The sequence below is a fragment of the Azolla caroliniana genome, unplaced genomic scaffold, assembly GCF_043228905.1.
Source record: "Azolla caroliniana isolate FFs.n. ecotype wild unplaced genomic scaffold, voAzoCaro1.0.p SCAF_5, whole genome shotgun sequence".
In the NCBI taxonomy this organism is placed as follows: Eukaryota; Viridiplantae; Streptophyta; class Polypodiopsida; order Salviniales; family Salviniaceae; genus Azolla; species Azolla caroliniana.
Genome location: NW_028230440.1, coordinates 14,896,151 through 14,916,727, shown reverse-complemented (window position 1 = coordinate 14,916,727; position 20,577 = coordinate 14,896,151). Strand labels below are relative to the sequence as shown.

The 20,577-nt window shown below is 44.4% G+C and overlaps 1 protein-coding gene across 1 annotated transcript; it reads left to right on the top strand.

The window, feature by feature from the left end:
* Positions 1-14,020: 14,020 nt before the first annotated feature.
* On the top strand, positions 14,021-18,482 carry LOC147864205 (bifunctional protein FolD 4, chloroplastic-like). The gene is made up of 5 exons (XM_087319971.1): positions 14,021-14,154; positions 14,331-14,653; positions 15,775-16,011; positions 17,590-17,757; positions 17,966-18,482. Exons 2-5 carry the CDS (start codon positions 14,342-14,344, stop codon positions 18,137-18,139), a joined length of 891 nt encoding a protein of 296 aa, XP_087176097.1. The 5' UTR covers positions 14,021-14,154; positions 14,331-14,341; the 3' UTR covers positions 18,140-18,482.
* Positions 18,483-20,577: the final 2,095 nt, after the last annotated feature.

Here is a 20,577-nt window from a genome sequence, read left to right as displayed (position 1 = left end):
TGCACAGAGATTACGTGGAAACCCTGAAACAGGGAAAACCACGGGTGAATAGAATCTTCACTATATGAAGTGGATATACAACACGGAGATGATTACAACACTCTGTCGAGTGTATCAGCCGCACAAGGCTCTTCGCGTCTACTGTTATACACACAGCTATGGCACGGCTATACCTTCTCTCTCTCACTCGCTCTCTTGCACACACCAAACTTCTGTACACTCTATTCCACACAATTAAAGTTTGCCCTAGTTACAAATATACTTACGCAACTCAGTTCCTCGACTGTCGGCTTTCCTGACGGTCGGATCTTCCTCCCACTAGAGGGACATATTCCCAACAGAAACAACTGATTGGATCGGGGAGACGGATCGGAGAGCCGGATTCGAGTGTGAACTGGAAGCCTAGTAGTAGCCTAGACTACTAGGTAATCATTGTCTCGTAGTTAGTGTCAGTCTCTCGTATGAGCATTGAAGTACATAGTACTTCTGTCAGTCCTTTTGAGTACTTGTATAAATAGTGTTGTTGTTTAGCACGTTGTATATATAGAGTTACAAAGTGTTTTCATTTTTTTTAATCAAGTTTATGTTCTGCTCTCTCTCTCTCTCTCTGTCTTCCATGCATACTCCCTGTGTTAAGTTTTCCATTAAACCTTTTCTCATTTTTTGTTACTATACGGCTGAGTCGGGTTGTCTAACGCTTCGGCACACGGCACGCTAACTTTCACATGGTATCAAAGCGCGAGGGTTGAGAACCTCTACATTCGGCACTTGCTTTCGTGGACGAACCCTAGAACCCAGTAACAACAGACAGAGAGAAGATATTGACAGAGGAATGGCGAGTTCACTTCCAACAAAGAAGCTCGACCGAAGCAACTACGTGTCCTGGTCATACAAGATGCACCAGTACCTGATGGGGCATGGATATTGGAGCTTCGTGGAACGAACGAACGAGGTAGCACCGGAGCCGGCACATGAGGACTTCCCGGTATGGGAGCAAGGAGCAAGCCGAGTATTGTACTGCCTCGCGTCATGTGTGCACAACCAGATGCTCGACTACATAAAGGATGTAAAAACGCCGAAGGAGGCCTAGGGAAATCTGAGGAAGATTTTCACCACGAGTACCACAGGCCGTAAGTTGCAGCTCCGGCAAGAGTTGAACAACATCCGGCAAAGAGACATGTCAGTTACAGACTACACCACCAAGATAAAGGAGACTTGTGATGTGCTCGGGTCCATCAACTTGACGGTGGACTAAGACGAGATGGTACAAATCTGCCTTGGTGGTCTAGCGCAAAGGTACGGGCCAATCCAGACAGCGATCTGCACCCGGGAAAGGCCACCAACTTTCTTCGACTTGCAATCGATGTTGATGATTGAAGAAAACCACGCGAGTGGGTCAAGGACCACTCAATCAGATGGCCGAATGTTGTACATGGAGACATATCGGCCCCATGGATGTGGTGGATGTGGTGGATGAGGTGGGTCGGCACGCAATGGAGGCGGCCGCCAAGAGCAGAACCAAAGGCACAGAGATGGTGCCGACAGTAGTTCCGAACCCTCCACAAGTAGGGTGAGTCAAAGAAGCGGCGCCGGAAGCCGGCAAGGAAAAGCTGACACGGAATGCTGGTACTGTGGCAAAAAGGGCCATAGGGAGAGTGAGTGATGGAAGAAGTGCGTTGATTTGAACAAATCCGGATCCGGGAAAACCGACAAAGCTCGCACTAAGCGGAAGGATCGGCGGGATCCGGAACCGGGAAAACCGGAAAGGGGCCAGCCTTCGTGATGAGACACAAGGCAAACCCGATGAAGAAGACTACTTCCAAATCAGAGGAAGTATGGTACGTTGATTCTAGTGCGTTGAACCACATGACGAGCCACGAAGAGTGGTTCTCTTTTCTAGAGAAACTGGATCAACCGGGAGTTGTCGAAACCGGAGACAACACTCCTCACCCGATTGTGCATGTCGAAGAAGTCCCTTTGAGCCATGCCGAACAGAGGGGGAAGCTGATGAATGTATTACAGGTTCCGACAATCACAAAGAACCTGGTGTCAATCGGACAAATCGTCGACCAGGGGATGCAGGGGCGGTTTACGCACCTCGGGTGCTTCATCGAGGAAGAGGGTGCAGAGATGGGAGGATGTTCATCCTCGACACAAACAACGTCGGCACCGCCTTGTTTGCCAAAGGATGGAAGATTGAATCGGACATAGATCTCTAGCACAAGCGGATCGTCCACGTTGTCGTCACGATTTTCGGCTAGGGTGTGAAACCGAGTGAGACGAATAAACCAAGGATGTGCAACATTGCACATGCACTTAGCAAATAAGCCTAAGGCCTAGTTGTCGAATACAAGTGTATAATGGACCTATTCACACTATCTCTTTGTATAGATCAAGTTTGGGCCATTTGTGTAATTAGCATAAATGGTAGTTGCCCTAAGTCGGTCACTATATAAAGTGACCTTGTAACCTTTTAGTAAGGTTGGTTGTATTATTGTCTTATTGAATAGAAAGACTCTTTGTGTGTGTGTGTGTGTGTGTGTGTCTCTCTCTCTCTCTCTCTCTCTCTCTCCATCTCTGTGCACGACCTTAGAAACTGTCATACGCAGGTATTCAACACGAATCGAATGGTGTTTGATCTTCCGCATTGACGGCCTTGTCTCCAACATCTGGTATCAGAGCCTGCACAGTATTCGGTCCCCCAACCCGCTGTCGGCCGTCGTCTCAGCCTGCACAGCATTCGGTTCTTCGCTTCATCACAGCCTGCACAGTATTCGCGTCATTCGAAGAAACAGAGAAGAGAGAAGAAGAAGAAAAACGAGGCTTGCATCTCATCGCGTTAGATCATCTTCACTTGGAGTAAGCCAGCCGGTTGTACTCTGTTCCTTGTGATCGTAACCGCTCGAGGTGAAATCCCCTTGTGCAACATTGACACGATCGTGCTCCACTCGGTTAAACGGCATCCGAAGAGGTCATCAAACGCTGCTCGCCGCTCATTGTAACCACTTGGTGCAGATCGGTCTCAAGACAACAACCCCAATTCGTGCTTCATCCGGCTGATCGACATTCGGGAGGATCAGTTGGATCCGTCTCTCTCGTCGCTGCAGTCACCCGAAGCAGAATCGGTCCAGACAATCGGTTTCAATAATCGGTACTTGGCATATATATTCGGAAGAGAACCGGACTCACTCCGACTCGGCAACATTCGGGAAGACCAGTCGGTTCTGTCCCTCAAGTTACCGGAGTCAATTCGAGCAAGTTCAACAATACATATATCCTAAGCCGAACCGACTCGGGTTCGAATCCGACTAGAACGATATCGGGTGAGCCAACCGGCTGCACTCCAACAAGGTTCGTAGTCAACTCCGAACCGAGCTTCGTCAACCGAAACCAAATTTGATGACATCAACATCCGGCTCGTCAGAAATGAGTCTACGAAAGTTCGATGGATCGAACTTCAACTTCTGGAAGGAGCAAATGCAGGACTATCTCATAGTCAAGGGGCAAATCGATCCCATCGAAAATGAAGAACCTCCAGAAGGATACAAACCAATTGAGTGGTAGAAGCTGGACAGAATCGTCCGCGCCACGATTCGGATGCACCTATCGGAATCGGTATACTTTACGGTGCAATCGTGTACGACAGCATTCGAACTGTGGAAAACACTGTCGGACACCTATGAAAAGAAGGTCGCTGCAACGAAGATGTTTCTGATCCGGCGCCTCTACAACTTGCGAATGAAAGAATCAGATTCGGTTCAAGCACATCTCAATGAGTACGAAAGCATAAGCTCCCAAATCTCATCTCAAGGGACGGCAATCGAGGATGAACTCAGAGCAATGATACTCATGAGCAGCCTTCCCTCATCATGGGAAACTTTCGTCACAACCGTGTGCAACGCGTCAACCACAGCTGTTAAATACTCCGAAGTCACGAGCGCAATCCTGACCGAAGCAGCTCGGAGAAAGTCTTTCGCCAAAGACTCAACAGACGACGCTTATGTAGTACAAGGTTCGACAGAACGATCGAACATACGAGGAAGAGATTCCTCACGGCAGCCGAACAATCAGCGAAGACGGAGCCAGTCACGGGATAATCGAATCTGCAACTATTGCAAGAAACCCGGACACATCAAAGCCGACTGCCGCGCACTCAAGAACAAGAACGACAAGTCTCAGAAATCAGACAAGAAGAGTGGCCGGCATGAGGAGATCAATTACGTCAGCTTCTCAGTTGATGTGCTACCAAACGACCCGAATATACTATCAATCGAAAATCCAGTCGGATCAGAAGTTTTGCTCACGACTGAAGAATCGAGCACATGGCTCTTAGATTCGGGCGCGTCATTTCACGTGACTCCTCATCGATCCCAATTTCGGCAATATACGATCCGTCACTCCGACTCAGTTCGAGTCGGCAACTCACAACACTGTGACATCATTGGAATCGGCACAGTAGAGCTCAACCTTGCAGGTGGCTCTACACTTGTACTTCACAATGTCCGACATGTACCCGAGCTCTCAAGACCATTGATCTCAGTCGGACAACTAGATGAAGACGGCATTCGTGCCGGTTTTTCTTCGGGAGGGTGGACACTCCACAGGGGGAACCTCCTGCTTACTAGAGGACCCAAGATACACTCATTGTATCCGTTACATGTTACGCTCAGAGAGGGTAACCTGTTTTTGGTGGATATACCTGTGTCATCACTATGGCACAGAAGATTAGGACACCTCAGCAAGGCCGGCATTACGCACCTATCTAGAGCCGGATACATCCCTAAACTCTCCTTCTCGGACCATCAATTCTGCGAACATTGCCAGTATGGCAAACAAGCAGCCGCATCACACCCGACATCAGCACCAAGAGAAACGAGACCTCTCGATTTAGTCCACTCGGACGTCTGTGGCCCAATGCCGCATCAGTCTCTCGGCGGTGCCTCTTACTTCGTCAGTTTTATTGACGATTCGACTCGAAAGGTGTGGGCTTATCCAATTCGCACCAAAGATCGTGTCTTCTCGATCTTCTCCGATTGGCTCGCTATGGTAGAAAATCAAACTGACCGAAAACTGAAATGCTTTCGGACCGACAATGGGGGAGAGTTCAAATCAGAAGAATTCGTCAAATTCTGCCGACAACGCGGCATCCGACGTGAATTTACGGCACCACACAGTCCGGAGCAAAACGGGATTGCAGAACGCATGAATCGGACAATCCAAGAACGGATAGTTTCCATGCTCCAACACTCCGGACTGTCGAATGGCTTCTGGGCAGAGGCTCTACTCACGGCAGTACACATAATCAATATGTCGCCAAGCATACCTCTAGGACTTCAAATTCCTCAGGAACTATGGATCGGCAGTAAGCCGAATTACGACAAGCTGAGGATCTTCGGATGCGAGGCGTACGCCCTTACTCCGAAAGATGATCGCCGAAAACTTGCACCTCGGTCCAGGAAATGCATTTTCCTTGGATATGGATCAGACGGCGAAATGGGATACCGACTCTTGGACCCCGAACGCAGACAAATCGTTCGAAGTTCGGACGTTGTGTTCAACGAGTCGGCTATGAATCCATCAGTCGAAAAACCGATCGAAGTCCGAAGGGTAACATTTTCCGATGTGCCGACCCTTCAAGAAGGCCCCGCTCTTAACACACGGTCAGCTTCACGGGTAGCTGAACCTTCCACTACCGACTCGGACAACTCCGACTCGGCACAGCAGAATAATTCGCTTTCGGACCATCCGACCTCGATACCCGATACGACTAGTCCAATCATACCTCGACGATCCGAGAGACTGTCGCAACCTCCGGAGAGGTATTCTCCTAGAATTTTCTTCACCGACGCCGGCGAACCGACGTCTTACGAAGAAGCATCGACATCTGTCGATTCAGCCACCTGGCATCTGGCGATGGAGTCAGAAATGCACTCCATTCGGGCAAACAAGACTTGGGATCTGGTCGAATTACCTAAGAATCGACGTGCTCTTCCTTGCAAGTGGGTTTATCGACTAAAAGAGACATCTGATTCGACCACCCCAAAGTACAAGGCCAGATTAGTTGCGAAGGGCTTCCGACAAGAATATGGCGTCGACTTCGACGAGATTTTTTCACCAGTGGTGAAAATGACAACCCTTCGTTTTCTACTCGGCGTAGTGGCAGCCGACAACTTGGAGCTGATTCAGCTAGATGTCAAAACAGCCTTCCTCCATGGTGATCTTGAAGAGGAAATTTATATGGAGCAGCCAAAAGGCTTTGTTGCACCTGGCCAAGAACATCTAGTCTGCTGACTCAGGAAGAGTCTATACGGCCTCAAACAGGCACCACGACAATGGTACAAGAAGTTCGACGACTTCATCCAATCGATCGGCTTCTCAAAAAGCGATGAGGACCATTGTCTTTTTACCAACACAGCTCAAGATGGATCACCCATCTTCCTCATCATTTACGTGGACGACATGCTAATTTCTGGACGCCACGCGGGCGAACTTGCCGATCTCATTCGGCAATTGCGGTTGAAGTTTGCCATGAAGGACCTCGGTCCTGCACGACACATACTTGGCATGAAGATTAGTCGGCATCGCGATAAACGACATCTTTTTTTGTCTCAGACCGACTATATCGGACGTGTCTTGGAACGCTTCAACATGCAATCAGCCAAATCTGCTTCAACCCCGCTCCCCATGAATCTTCGGCTCTCTCAGTGAGACTGCCCGACATCCGGTCCGGAGGGGGAAGATATGAAGTCGGTACCGTATGCACCGGCAGTCGGCTCCCTTATGTACCTGATGGTCGCGACACGGCCTGATATTTCTCATGTCGTAGGAGTCGTTAGCAGATTTATGCACAATCCTGGCCGATCGCATTGGAACGCAGTCAAGCATGTGTTCAAATATCTGGCTGGCACAAAAGACCACGGCATTCTTTTCGGTCCGAACTCAACCTCAGGCGTAGTCGGTTACACCGACTCGGACTTCGCCGGCTGTATAGACAGTCGGAAATCAACAACTGGATACTGCTTCAAATTCGGCAATGGAGCAATCTCGTGGAAGTCGAAACTTCAGGAGTGCACAGCGACCTCAACGACCGAAGCAGAATATGTAGCTACGTCCGACGCTGCAAAAGAAGCCTTGTGGCTCGGCCGGCTGGCGCACACGTTTCGACAAGTCGACCATGACTCGGCCCCAGTTGTCTACAGCGACAGTCAAGGTGTTGTTGCCTTGTCGAAAAATCCGGTTCACCACAACGCCTCCAAACATATCGACGTTCGATATCACTTCGTTCGGGACTGCGTCATTTCAGGGAAAATCGGTCTAGAGAAAATATCGACAACCGACAATGTCGCAGATGGAATGACCAAGTGTCTTTCGGCAGACCGCTTTCGGTCCCTTCGGCATCAGATGGGCGTAACGACAAATCAGTCCGGTTAGAGCCGGACACAGCGCAGGATGGTTTCCGACAACCGACATCAGTTCCTTAATGATCGGCTTCAACTCTTCCGACCCGACCAGTCCGGTCTTCTGCCTTCGGACCCTGCCGACTCGAACAAAACTGATATGTCCGAGAACCTAGGTTTATACCTGTAATCTTAGATAACCCATGTATACGCCCATTACGGGGGAGTGTCGAATACAAGTGTATAATGGACGTATTCACACTATCTCTTTGTATAGATCAAGTTTGGGCCATTTGTGTAATTAGCATAAATGGTAGTTGCCCTAAGTCGGTCACTATATAAAGTGACCTTGTAACCTTTTAGTAAGGTTGGTTGTATTATTGTCTTATTGAATAGAAAGACTCTTTGTGTGTGTGTGTGTGTGTGTGTGTGTCTCTCTCTCTCTCTCTCTCTCTCTCTCCATCTCTGTGCACGACCTTAGAAACTGTCATACGCAGGTATTCAACACGAATCGAATGGTGTTTGATCTTCCGCATTGACGGCCTTGTCTCCAACACTAGTGGCACTTGAGTTCATACAGAGGGGTGCAAGCAAGGTTTGAACCTCTTGCACCTCTAAGATACAAGATGTTTGCCTTACCACTAGGACAACTATCATATAGTGTAAATTTTATGTATTTCCTTTTCATATACGAATTATAGACAAAACAACCATAGAAAACCATGACATAAGCAAAACCGTGTGCACAAAACCATGGTTTTAGCCCATGGTTTTGTGCATGTCACAAGCATGGAAAGACCTATAAAAGCCTCTAGTTGGGCTTGTGTAAGGGGGGCTCAATATGTGATATCACCAACACCACTATCATCAATGTAATTATCTTTATCTTCTTCATATCTTTCTTCTTCTCAAGTGAACAAATTTCATCCAATCTTACATTGATCGTCATTTCTTCGATAATTCCGTGAACGTCCTCCCCAGTCCAAGACCCCGGTGGTCGCTCGAGTAGCACACGCACGCGCGAATATTTGTGACAACATCAATTATCGGAAGCTTCAGGACCTACAGCCGAAACAAGTTGTTTTCGGATTGCTGAAATTTAGCGGCTGGAAGGGTGAAATTTGTGAAGCCTGCCAACTCTGGAAGCAACACTGGCTTCCATTCCCCACCGAACGAAACCGGAGCCGTAACAAGCTCGACCTAATCCATTCGGATGTATGGCGACCGGCACAGAACGTTAGTCTTGGCGAGAGTCGATACTTCGTCTCCTTCATCGACGACTACAGCCGGCACACATGGATCTACCTCATCGAGAGGAAGAGCGAATTCTTCGAGTGTTTCCGGAACCTTCAAAGCTTGGTTGAACGGGAAACGGAGAGGAAGATCAAGTGCATGCGGTCGGATGGCGGAAAAGAATACTTTTCAGGCCAATTCAACAGTTATTTGCAACAGAACGGAATTCGGAGAGAAATCAGTTGTCGATACACACCGGAAAAAAATGGTGTGGCCAGGAGGAAGAATCGGTCGATTGTCAACGCGGCAAGGGCAATGCTGGAGGAGAAGAGCATGCCCAAATTCTACTTGGCTGAGGCGGTCTGGACGGCCGTCTACATCCAAAACCGGATCGGTGACAAGGTGTCAGCACACGAGCTGTATTTCGGGCACAAGCCGAATTTGAGACACCTTCGGATATTCGGCAGCATAGCATATGTGCATGTACCGGATGAGAAGTGGAGGAAGCTTGATCCAAAGTCGGAGAAGTGCATCCTAGTCGGTTACTCGCATGAGCAGAAGGGGTATAAGTGCTATAACCCCCGAACGAAGCAGGTTCGGGTAAGCTGAGATGTTGAGTTCGACGAGATGACATCGTGGTACTCTCTACTGACTCCGATTTCCGACTCCGACCCAATCCCGAAGGATGAGGCCAGTGAGCCTGAACCGGTCCAGATAGAAGATGACGAGTTTGAGACTCTAGAAGAGAGTTCGGAATCATTTCGGTTGAGCGGACCGAACGAGCGACTAGGTCAAAGTGACCAGTCAGATGAGGAACCGGCAAGTAGTGGAGACTCTGTCATGCTCTCCCCGCGCAAGGAACCCAGGAGACGGTTCACGCGCAAAGAGAAAGGGAAGCAGAAAATGTCGGAATACGAAGCCGACAATGTTGAGTCGGATCGGAGCGAATCCGACTCCGGAAAGGATGAAGGTGGATCTTCGGGAACGAAGTTTGAACCGGCCAAGAAGGGCCCCAAACCGGGTGATGACAAGTTACATCGGTCTTCCCACCATAAGAACCCCATTACGCGGTATGGGTACAATGAGTACATGGCGCATCACTATGCATACATGGCCAAAGTGACGGAAGTGCGTGAGCCGGAGAGCTACGCAGAAGCGGCAAAGGACGCAAATTGGCATGCCGCTATGGAAGAAGAAATGCAGGCACTCGATGCCAACGACACATGGGACCTCGTTGACCCTCCCCGACACTGTAAACCGATCAGTTGCAAATGGGTGTACAAGGTAAAGTACAATGCCGACGGTTCGGTTAACCAGTACAAGGCTTGGTTAGTGGCGAAGGGATACGCACAGACCCACGGAATCGACTACGACAAGACCTTCGCTCCGATATCGAAGATGATGACGGTTCGTGTGGTATTGGCAGTTGTTGCGGCAAGGGTGTGGCATCTTCACCAGATGGACGTGAAGAATGTGTTTCTTCAAGGTGACCTTGACGAACGGGTCTATATGATCCAACCTCCCAGTTTTCAGTCGGAGATGAACAAGTCGGCAATGTGCCGACTTAAGAAGTCGCTTTACGGTCTGAAATAAGCCCCCCGAGCTTGGAATGCGAAGATCACGCATCGGTTGTGTAAGATGGGGTTTGTGACCTCTAAATCTGACTCATCGTTGTTCAATTGGCAAGGTCCGGACGGTCCAGTTTTTGCATCTTACTTTACGTAGATGATTTAGTCATCACCGGACCCGGACTCAATGAAATCAGTCATGTCAAGGCCCAGCTGTCAGACGCATTTGAGATGAAGGACCTGGGGGACCTTCATTATTTCCTTGGGATCGAGGTGATCCGAACCCCTGACGACATATTGCTCTCACAATGACATTATGTGTTGAATATGTTGTACAAGTTCAGCATGACATAATGTCGACTTGTCTCCACACCCCTAGATCGAAACCAGAAGCTCTGTCCCAACTCCGAACCAGCCTGCGATGAGAAACGGTTCTGACAAATAGTTGGAAGCCTGATATACTTGACAATCACCCAACCTGACATCAGTTATCCGGTCGGTGTGATAAGCCAATTCATGCACAAGCCAACCGTGCAGCACCTTCAGTGTGCGCATTGAATATTGCGGTAATTGAGCGGCACGAAGGACCGGGACTATTATACCGATGTGGTATAACTGAAGCGCTAGTCGGATACACAAATGCCGACTGGGCTGGTGATGCATTGGATCGCCGATCCACCTCTGGGGACATGTTTTCCCTTGGTAACCGCAACTGTTGCATTGCATGGAGTAGCAAAAAGCAGCCAACAGTGGCTTTGTCGAGCATTGAGGCTGAATACCGGGGCGCTACCAATGCCACCTGTGAAGCCATCTGGTTTCAGCGATTGTTGCGAGATCTCCGGATCGAGGTGCCGACCCTGATCCTGATCTACTGCGACAACATAAGCAACATACAACTCTCCAAGAACCCCGTATTCCATGCTCGAACAAAGCACATAGAAGTGCATTATCACTTCGTGCATGAGCGGGTCCTGAGCGGTGAAGTCTAACTTCGGTATGTTCAGACAGATCGGTAGGTTGCCGACATCTTCACCAAACCACTCAGATCAGACAAGTTGCAGCACTTCACCGAAATGCTTGGTGTTCAACATCTCGACGTGCCGCACTTGAGGGGGAGAACGGGCAAAGGCAAAGAAAATGGTGACGGCACCGGACAAGGAACCGGAAAGGGAAGAACCAACAAAGGGGGAGACAAGAGGAAAATGGAAGTCGAGTCGACGAAGGAAGTCGGCATATCCGAACAAGTCGGAACAAGCGGCAGCGGCGACAGAGTCAAGAAGGATAGAGCCGACCGGAAGGAGAAGGCCAAGACCGAACATGGTCTGATGTGGTGAAGGGCCTAAAACTGGAAGACGAGTTGGAGAACACTGACTCGGACAAGAGTGGGAACAAATCGGAGACAACCGATTCGCTTCAACAAAGTCGCAGTAGCGAGGGAGCTAAAATGGGCCTATTGAGCAGACAAGTCGACCTAGGAGGTCGAGGTGCGCAGAACTAGAAGGGTCGCGGCAAATAGGATTGGACTAGACGAGGAGCGCGAGCAAGGCGGAATGATGTCAGAAGGAGCCGGGTGGAAGGACCGGCTGCAACAGACACCAACACCACGATCCAACCTCAAGTTGAGCTTGAGGGGGAGTGTTGAGCAAGCAAGCTCAACCGGATCCAAATCGACTAAATAAGCCAGAGCCAGATCGGCATCCAGAAGGATGAGCCGGATCAGTATCCGAAAACAACCGGCCGGATCGGGGAGACAAATTGGAGAGCCGAATTCGAGTGCGAACCGGAAGCCTAGTAGTTTTCCACGCGTATTCTCTCTCTCTCTTTCTGTCTTCCACGCGTATTCTCTTTGTTAAGTTTTCCATTAAACCTTTTCTCATTTTTTGTTGCTATCCGGTCAAGCCGGTTTGTCTAACGCTTCCGCACGTTAACTTTCATATCAATGAAGTTTTCCTTCTTCTTTTCCTTCTCTTTTGAACACGAGCTATGTAAGGACACTACGATCGCAATGAGCCGGTTCTTCTTGAACGTCAACGTAAAGCACAACATACTCGGATGGGCTAGATCGAGCTACCAAATCGCTCTAATACCATGTAAAGAATCAGACATGATTCTGTGTAGCAGAAGAGATGTGTGTTATGTGTATGTGTGAGAGGAAATAAAGGAAATAAAGATAGATAGATGATAAAAAAATGAAGTACTCAAGGAAAAGGTGTATTAACAAGGAGAATACCAATTACAAATGTATGATTACAAGGGAGGACAATCGACACTATATAAAGTAGGAGAAGGGTGCTTTATATATAGTCACCCTCTCTCTTCATTAACTAACTATAACAACCACTCTCTCTTGGGGAATGTGAAGACTCATTAGTCATGGGGAATATGAAACTCATTAGTTGTGTGTTATAGAATATGATTCTATGACACATAATTAATGTGTAGAGAGTAGTGGTGTGACTTTTGACCTTTGAGTGCTCATAGATTCTCAAAGGGTGTGTTCACACACAAGGTTAGGTTGAGGTTGATTCTCAACAATCCCTAATATGCCATGTTGGAAATCAAAACAATGACAAAATTATAACACATTGGCATGGGTTAAAGTGACAACAACGACGTATGTGTTCCCTAGTATGCATGAGGTTTATAGAATTCCTAGAGTTTGAGTTCATAAAGAGTGAGGACAAAGCACATAGACATCTTAAATCTCTTTTCAAATATGAAATATCCAACACTATTAGACTTCATTGACATGTACTTTTGAAAAGTCTCTACTTGGATTAATAAATTATCTCATTGATCACAATCTCAAGGGGTTGCAAATGAAGAGAAAGCATCGATACACGTTCATGAAAACAATAAAGAATCTCCAAAAGAAAGTTGTCATGGAATTACGCCATATTGTAAGCATCTAGATGGACAACTAAATCTACCTTGAGAAAGGCAAGAATATGTTGCATGTCCTCTATTTCAATACAATATGTATTAGAATGGTACATGTGTAATAAGGACACAAATATTAGAAGATTACCAAATAGACATAATTGGAAAATCATTTAATAGTTTGAATGTATAATGCATTGGATTGCGTGATATGGCTATTCTAAACACAAATATTCCATATGCTCGAATTTGATCAATTGGTAGGGAAATAAAATTCTCGCTCATCAGGATACATGACATAATGCACGATTGATTGTGTGGGCAAGAGAAGTTTTGGGTGGTGACTATGTGGACATGGGGTGGGAATTAATTACCAAACGGTCATTGCGGAACTAGAAATTCCCTCGTAATAGTAGCAATGCATCGTGGGCAAATACAAAACGTAGTAAGTAAGGCGGCCAACAACAGAATAGACATGGTGAAGAGAGAGGTCCAATGTCAAAAAAGCAAAGAGTAGCTTGTCATCACATTTGGGGATGGATCGTGCATCCATCCGTCCAGCACATGTGTACATGTATGTATGTATGTATGTATGTATGTATGTATATGTCATGTCATGTCATTTGGGCATGGGAGTGATTCCCTTTCATCCATCCCGTCCCAGACAGACCGGCTCGGATCCGGCTCCGGCTCCGGCTCCGGCGCTGGCTGTGCCTGTGTGTGTAACGCGGCAGAAAAATGTATGTCTGTATCCTGCTGCACTGCAGCTCATGTTGAGGGAGTAGAGAACAGAACAGAACAGAACAGAAGAGTGTGGAGTAGGTAGCCCCCAGAAACCCTAAAGACGGACGGTTGGTTCTTCTCAGATACGCAGATGAGCGAAGCAGTCGTGTTTAGGGCCCTAACCCCTCTCACTGCAGATCGTCCCCAGCCCCTCCTCACACAGCGCTCCAACAGACAAACCTTCTTCTCTCTCGTCGTCTCCTCGGTAAAAAGGAAGTGGAACATACAATTACCAGCTCGCCATGGCCGTACATGCTTCTCTCAACCTATCCACTCCGTCCTCAAAGAAGGAGGTATTCCGTTACATCCATTCGTACATAAATACCTGCGACCGTATATACATACATGCATGCATGCAGACAGCGGCACCCATACGCACATTTCACTTCTTCCTGTATTGTTTTTTCTCAAGTTTAGGGGTTATTTCGGGTCTCCTCCCTCACCATGCAGTTATTTTCCCCGTTTTTAGGATCCAAGCCTATGCAAAAAGCTGCTATCATTGATGGGAAGGCCATCGCGCAGAACATTAGAAAAGAGATAATGGCAGACATTTCGAAGCTCAAGTGTGAAACTGGAAAGGTGCCCGGCTTGGCAGTGGTTCTTGTGGGTGCTCGTAAAGACTCCGAAGTTTATGTGCGGAGCAAGAAGAAGGCTTGTGATGAAGTGGGTATAACCTCATTCGGCGTGAATCTACCCGAGGATTCATCTGAAGATGAAGTTTTGTGGCATGTTCGAGCATTTAATGAAGACCCCTTGGTCCATGGTATTCTTGTTCAGCTTCCGCTTCCGAAGGTATCGAAACTTTTGCTGTTTTATCCGTATGAATGAGGAACAGAACTCATTTCTTCAAGATAACCAAAAATGCCCCAAACTTATTTATCTAAAGACCTATTGTTCTAAAAATGTTACTGCAATACCCCTTGTTCTTCGCCACTATGTTGGTAGTACCAGTAAATCTTGCGGTATTTTAGTGTTTTCTCAGGCTCTAATATGTCTTATGAATTGTTGTTTGGTTCCACGTCCTAAGTTGGGCTCCTAGCCTTTTAGCTCTATGAACTAGTTTAAAATTGGGACATTTGCAGCTGAAAATTTGTTTTTCTGTTATGGATAGTTTAATGGGAATGTGCCTTTCAGTTCCTAAGTTGGGCACATTCTATGTGAGTGAAAAAACAGAATTGGTTGTTTCCATCTGAAAGATTATGTGTTTTATGATGAGTTTTTTGTGTATCTCATTTTCCGTTTCCTAAGATGGACACCTCATCTTCAAGTTGAACGAAAAAGGAGTAGAATAAGGTTGTTTCTATAGGAAATTTGATAGTTTTGTGATATCCGTTGTTTGATGTGCAGTTTAACTTCTTTAGGAGAGCACGTTGTATCTGAATGAAAGTGAATAGAATTTAGTTGTTTTTTTATTAAGGAAGGAAGTTTGTTTGTTTTATGATAAGTTTTCTGGAGTGCATATTCTACTTGCTAAGATGGGATCTTTAGTCTGAATGACAAAGTGCACAATTAGATAGTTTCTTGATGAAAGTTCTGTGTATTTTATAGCTAGTTGTTGGAAATGCACCTTTCACTTCCCAAGGTAGGTACCTTGTTTCTGAATGAAAAGAATCGAATAAGGTTGTTTCAAGAGGTTGTTTCAAGATGAAGAAGCTTTCATTTGTTTTACGATGACTTGTTTGAAGTGTGTTTGGATGAACACATTTTAACTGAATGCGAAAGAACGGAATTGAATTGTTTTCAGATTCTAGTTTGTTTTGATTTGTTTGGAGAATGAATGAAAAGAGAATAAACTTGGGTTGAATGAATGGATGCGCCGTCAGTGTTGAACATCAGAATCAAAATAATAAGCTTGGGTTGTCTCCAAATGAAAGTTAATCTGTTTTTGTAATATAAATTTGTTTGGAGTGCAGCATATGAATGAAGAGAGGATATTGGGAGCCATTAGTGTGGAGAAAGATGTGGATGGGTTTCATCCTTTGAACATTGGGAAGTTGGCCATGCAAGGAAGAAATCCTCTATTTGTGGCTTGTACTCCGAAAGGGTGTATAGAACTCTTGCTCAGGTCAGGTGTGGAGATAAAAGGCAAGCATGCAGTTGTTATTGGTCGAAGTAATATAGTAGGAACTCCAGCCGCAATGCTTCTTCAGGTATGTGGAAATACATATGTATATGTTTGTAATTAAGTCAAGGCTTGTTAGCAGCTTCATTGATGCTCTGATGACAGGTCATGACCTATAAATCCTTCCCCATCATATTCTTAGAAAACTCGAGGAAAATCTTTTTAAGGAGTTGTGTAAATATGTGAGGTTGGCTCTATAAATAGAACCTCATCAATTGTACATCTGCATTTGGATCTGCCAACTTGCTTTCCTGTCATTCGCTATTCGTTTCCGGCTCTCAGGTTCTTATAAGCCATCCATAGTTGAGAGCTTTCTCTCCTGTTGTGTCATTCTGCTGCATTCCCACAAATTCTGCTGTTCTTTGTCGTCTCCTTTCAAATTTTTTTGCTTAATTATCTTACTTTGTCATCAACTGAATCCTTCGTGGTACTGGAACTCGAGTTTTTAATGCCTCTATTATAATATTAAATTTGTCTAAGTTTCCTTTCTGGTTTTATTTTCATCTTCTTTCTGCTCTTCCCTTGTGGCTTTATCCGCTTTGTCCAGATCTCGTGTTGCCACCAACTTCTGAGATTGTGCTGAATTATTATAACCAACTATCTTCATTGCTATTTGAAAGTAATTGCTGTACTCATAATTGGAGTCTAGGATTGGCTCAACAATGCATGAAATGTGGTCGCGCACACTAAATTGCTGGAATTTTGTCCTAGTAAGAAATTGACAAAATGCACATGCATTTTGTATTCTCAAAATGTTTAACAGTCCCAAGAAGTGTGCAAGAGATTTTCTCATGGCATGTGGAAGAGTATTGTTCAATTTAATAAATCATCTATATTCAATAATGAGAAATTTATGGGAAACCATTGCAGTTGATGGAGAATGCATCTGTGTTGCTTTCAGGTTTTTGATATGTCCATCATGAAGGCACATTTTATCAAGTTAAACTTTGTCTTCAACTATTTTTTGGGGCCTTATTGTATTGCTGGAACTTGTGAGGAATACAAGCTTAGGTGTGAACATCTGCATGGTTCGTCAGGTTTGGAGTCTGGACATGGACCTAGGGTTAATTGCTATGTAAAGGTCTGGATATCCTATCAGTCTCCCTTCTCTTCATGCTTCCGCTAATTGCTTCTGGTGCCCAGAAGGTTACATTAATGGAGTACCTTAGACCTTAGACCTTCAATAGGTCTAAGGGATGAACTCCTGTCGACCATAGCTTGCACATACTACCTCCCATGAATTAAAAGTCCATGACACCAAGCGCTATACTATACCCCATTGAAATATTCTATACCTGTTTGAACTTTTGAACATATACCTAGTTTTTATTATTATTTAACTATGATATAAAGATTGAGCTATGTAGACTCTCTTCTTAGTTTTTAGAAGTTTCATCTAGTGTTCTCCACAATCATTAGAGGGTTTGTCGCTTCACTCCATAGTTATATGGGACATTTGAGGCCTTATTAATTCATTGAGGCTCCAGAGCTTGTCGGTGATTAGTTGGGTGGATGATTTGATACGAATGTGGTTCAACTGTTTTCCCCTAGTTTATGTAAATATCCAATGGTATTAATGTTAATGTGGATGTGCTCAAAATGGCAGAGGCATCAAGCAACTGTAACAGTTGTACATTCAAAAACACCGAATCCAGCTGAGTTCACAAAGAGAGCAGATATCATCATTGCGGCCGTCGGTGTGGCACACTTGGTCCGTGGAGATTGGATCAAGCCTGGGGCAGTTATAATTGATGTCGGTACAAATGCAATCGAGGTTGGTTTCACATTGTATGGACAAATATATTTGGGCAAAACACCAAAATATCCTGAAGTTTTCAAAACTAATCAATATACGCCTTTAATAGTGTAAAAGTTTTAACTTCAGAGTGGTGTGGTAAGTTTCAGGTATTCTGATAAATGCTCATAGGGTATTTTGGTTAATTGCTGAGTATATTTTTATTTGATTTGGTTGTTTAATACAGGATCCTTCTTCAAAGAAAGGTTATAGGCTTGTTGGTGACGTTTGTTTTGAAGAGGCCTCTTTGAAGGCCTCTGCTATTACACCTGTTCCTGGGGGTGTTGGACCCATGACAATTGCCATGCTTTTGTCTAATACTTTGGACTCTGCAAAAAGGGCCTTCGGAGTTAAAAAATAACAAAATACTACTCAACATGCAAGTAAATAAACTTGCATTATATCGTTTTGTGCACCTATGTAATGGAAATTTTGCATCATTTTATCTTCCTAGTACAGTTTAAACTTTTAGTAGTCGAAAAACTTTGACATTCTATTGGAGCTAGTCTTGAGTCAATATCATATTCGTATAACACTTAATTGTACCATATGCTCTAATTTGCTTCTCTTTTTTTGAACACCCAGCCAATCTTGAGTGAGTATCATATTCGTAGAACCGTGTTTGCATCTTATGCTCTCATTTGCTCCTCTCTTTTGAACACTAAAAGGTTTTGTGGAAGAAATTGAGCATTCGTGTGGGTTTATGGTGGTGTTCAGATTCTTGAATGACTTGTATTGCTTTTTTTTTCCATGACTCTCTGACAATGCAAATTAGGTAATCTTCAGAATCTGTATGTAACTATTTCTAAGATGTAGAAAAACTTTTGAATGATGTTTACATTCTACTTCAGTAATGTAATGCATTGTTCATTAGACACAGGTAGAAGAGATCCATATAAATGTTAAAATCTAATAAGTAGCCATTCAAGTATGACTTACTCAAATAATCATATTACCAAGGCTTATAAAACAAGTAGGGGGAAGTTGACTAGTGCTAGGAAGCTGAATCATTTTGTGTTGTATTAGAATTTTATGAAAATGAAGCCTTGATGTGTTCGTATTTGTACGGAATTGAATGTTGTTAAACTAATTCTTTTCTTTTTGTCTATATGAGTGCTTGTTATCTTTTATAGTGTCCATCTTTTGAATATCAAGATAGCAATGATTTTTTCAATGTGCTTTAAACCTCGAAATTATAGAAGATAGTTATTTAATCATTAAAAGAAAACAAATGGATACAGTTTCCAATATTCCTTTTTGTCCAGATCGAGAAAGCAATCATGATATTGATGTATGTTATAAGTTATAAGTTATAACTGTGTTGAATTTGTTGGAAACTGCACAATAAATTCCTAATTTAGCTGAATTCTTGCATTCTATGGATCTTGTGATATATAAAATGAAAATGACATGAACGCATGAGACTTAGGTATTTTTGGGTCAATGTGTGTACAATCTTTATCTTTGATGTTTTGTGTTTAATCGTCACCTTGCATTTGTTGGAATAGATAGTTTGTCACTAGTAATTGATGTTGTCTATTAATCTTTCAATACCTGAGTCATTTGCATAATTAATTACTTTGTCATAAATTGTTTATAACATTGGTTAGGGCATTAATAGGAGTGTGTGATACAAATGTGAGTGAAAGATGAAAATCTACATAATAATAGTAACCAATAAGAAAGAAGAATAAAAAGTAAAATTCACCATGTTTTGATGGACCCATTCATGTGATGGTAGTGCAAGTAAATCTAATTTAAGGGGATCGATGACAAAGACACAAGAACGGTGAGAGGAAAGTATCAAAACGATATCCACGATGGACCAACTTCGAATGCCAAATATAACCAAGAAATCGCAAATTAGCTTGTGTCGTGACTAAGAACCAAAGTTGATATAACTAGCAGTAGGAGGTTGATTTAGTGTAGGAACGTGAGGGAAAGAAATATGAAGGCTATTCTTCATGTTTATGTGAATGGTCTACATTATTAACATCATTTCATGTGAAGAATAATTGCCATCTTGATTTGAATTACAAACATCAACTACACTAATTGTGTGTCGAGATTAAAGACCATATACATTTCAATCTTGATGTAAGACTATCATCGATGGGGATTAGTCCAACTTCTAGTTATAAGACATGAGTATCGTTACTTTTGAATAACTCAATTCTATCCAAATTAAGTAAATATTCCTAAGTCAAGTGTCTCTTCTTCGAGTACCTTACAAATGCCTCAATACGTTAGTAGGAAGACTATGACCATCCACAATAAGTTCACTCTTTGCATACAAGATGTAAGCAAGCACTATTTTTCCACAACTTGATTGCATATGAATATAACTAGATTCCTTAATTGCCATGTTTTGAAGGAGAAGAGAAAGCTAACACGTCTCCAACAAAAGAAAAGGATGCAACGTCACAAGTTCAAATCTCATGGTGTAAGGCTGTCTTACTTTTGCCCCAATAATTCTCTACAATTGTTGCACGTGAACACAATTAAAGTGTCTCAAAATCTCACAATGTGCTAAAGACAACCTCAAGTTGGCGAGCCAATTACTAGGGAGAAGACTTGTATGGCTTTCGACGTCGGGTTGATTGATTTAGTCGTCATTGATGGGATATCGAAAGAATGAATCGAGTCTTGTCGAGACTTAGAGGAGGAGGAGGTGAGAAGTTCGAATTGGATTTTCTCACATACTACTTACATACGTACGCTCGTGTTCTCCAGCCACCCCTAAACCTCGGTGGTCCCGCCTGCCTCAGTAACACATACATATGTATGTACATGCGAAAC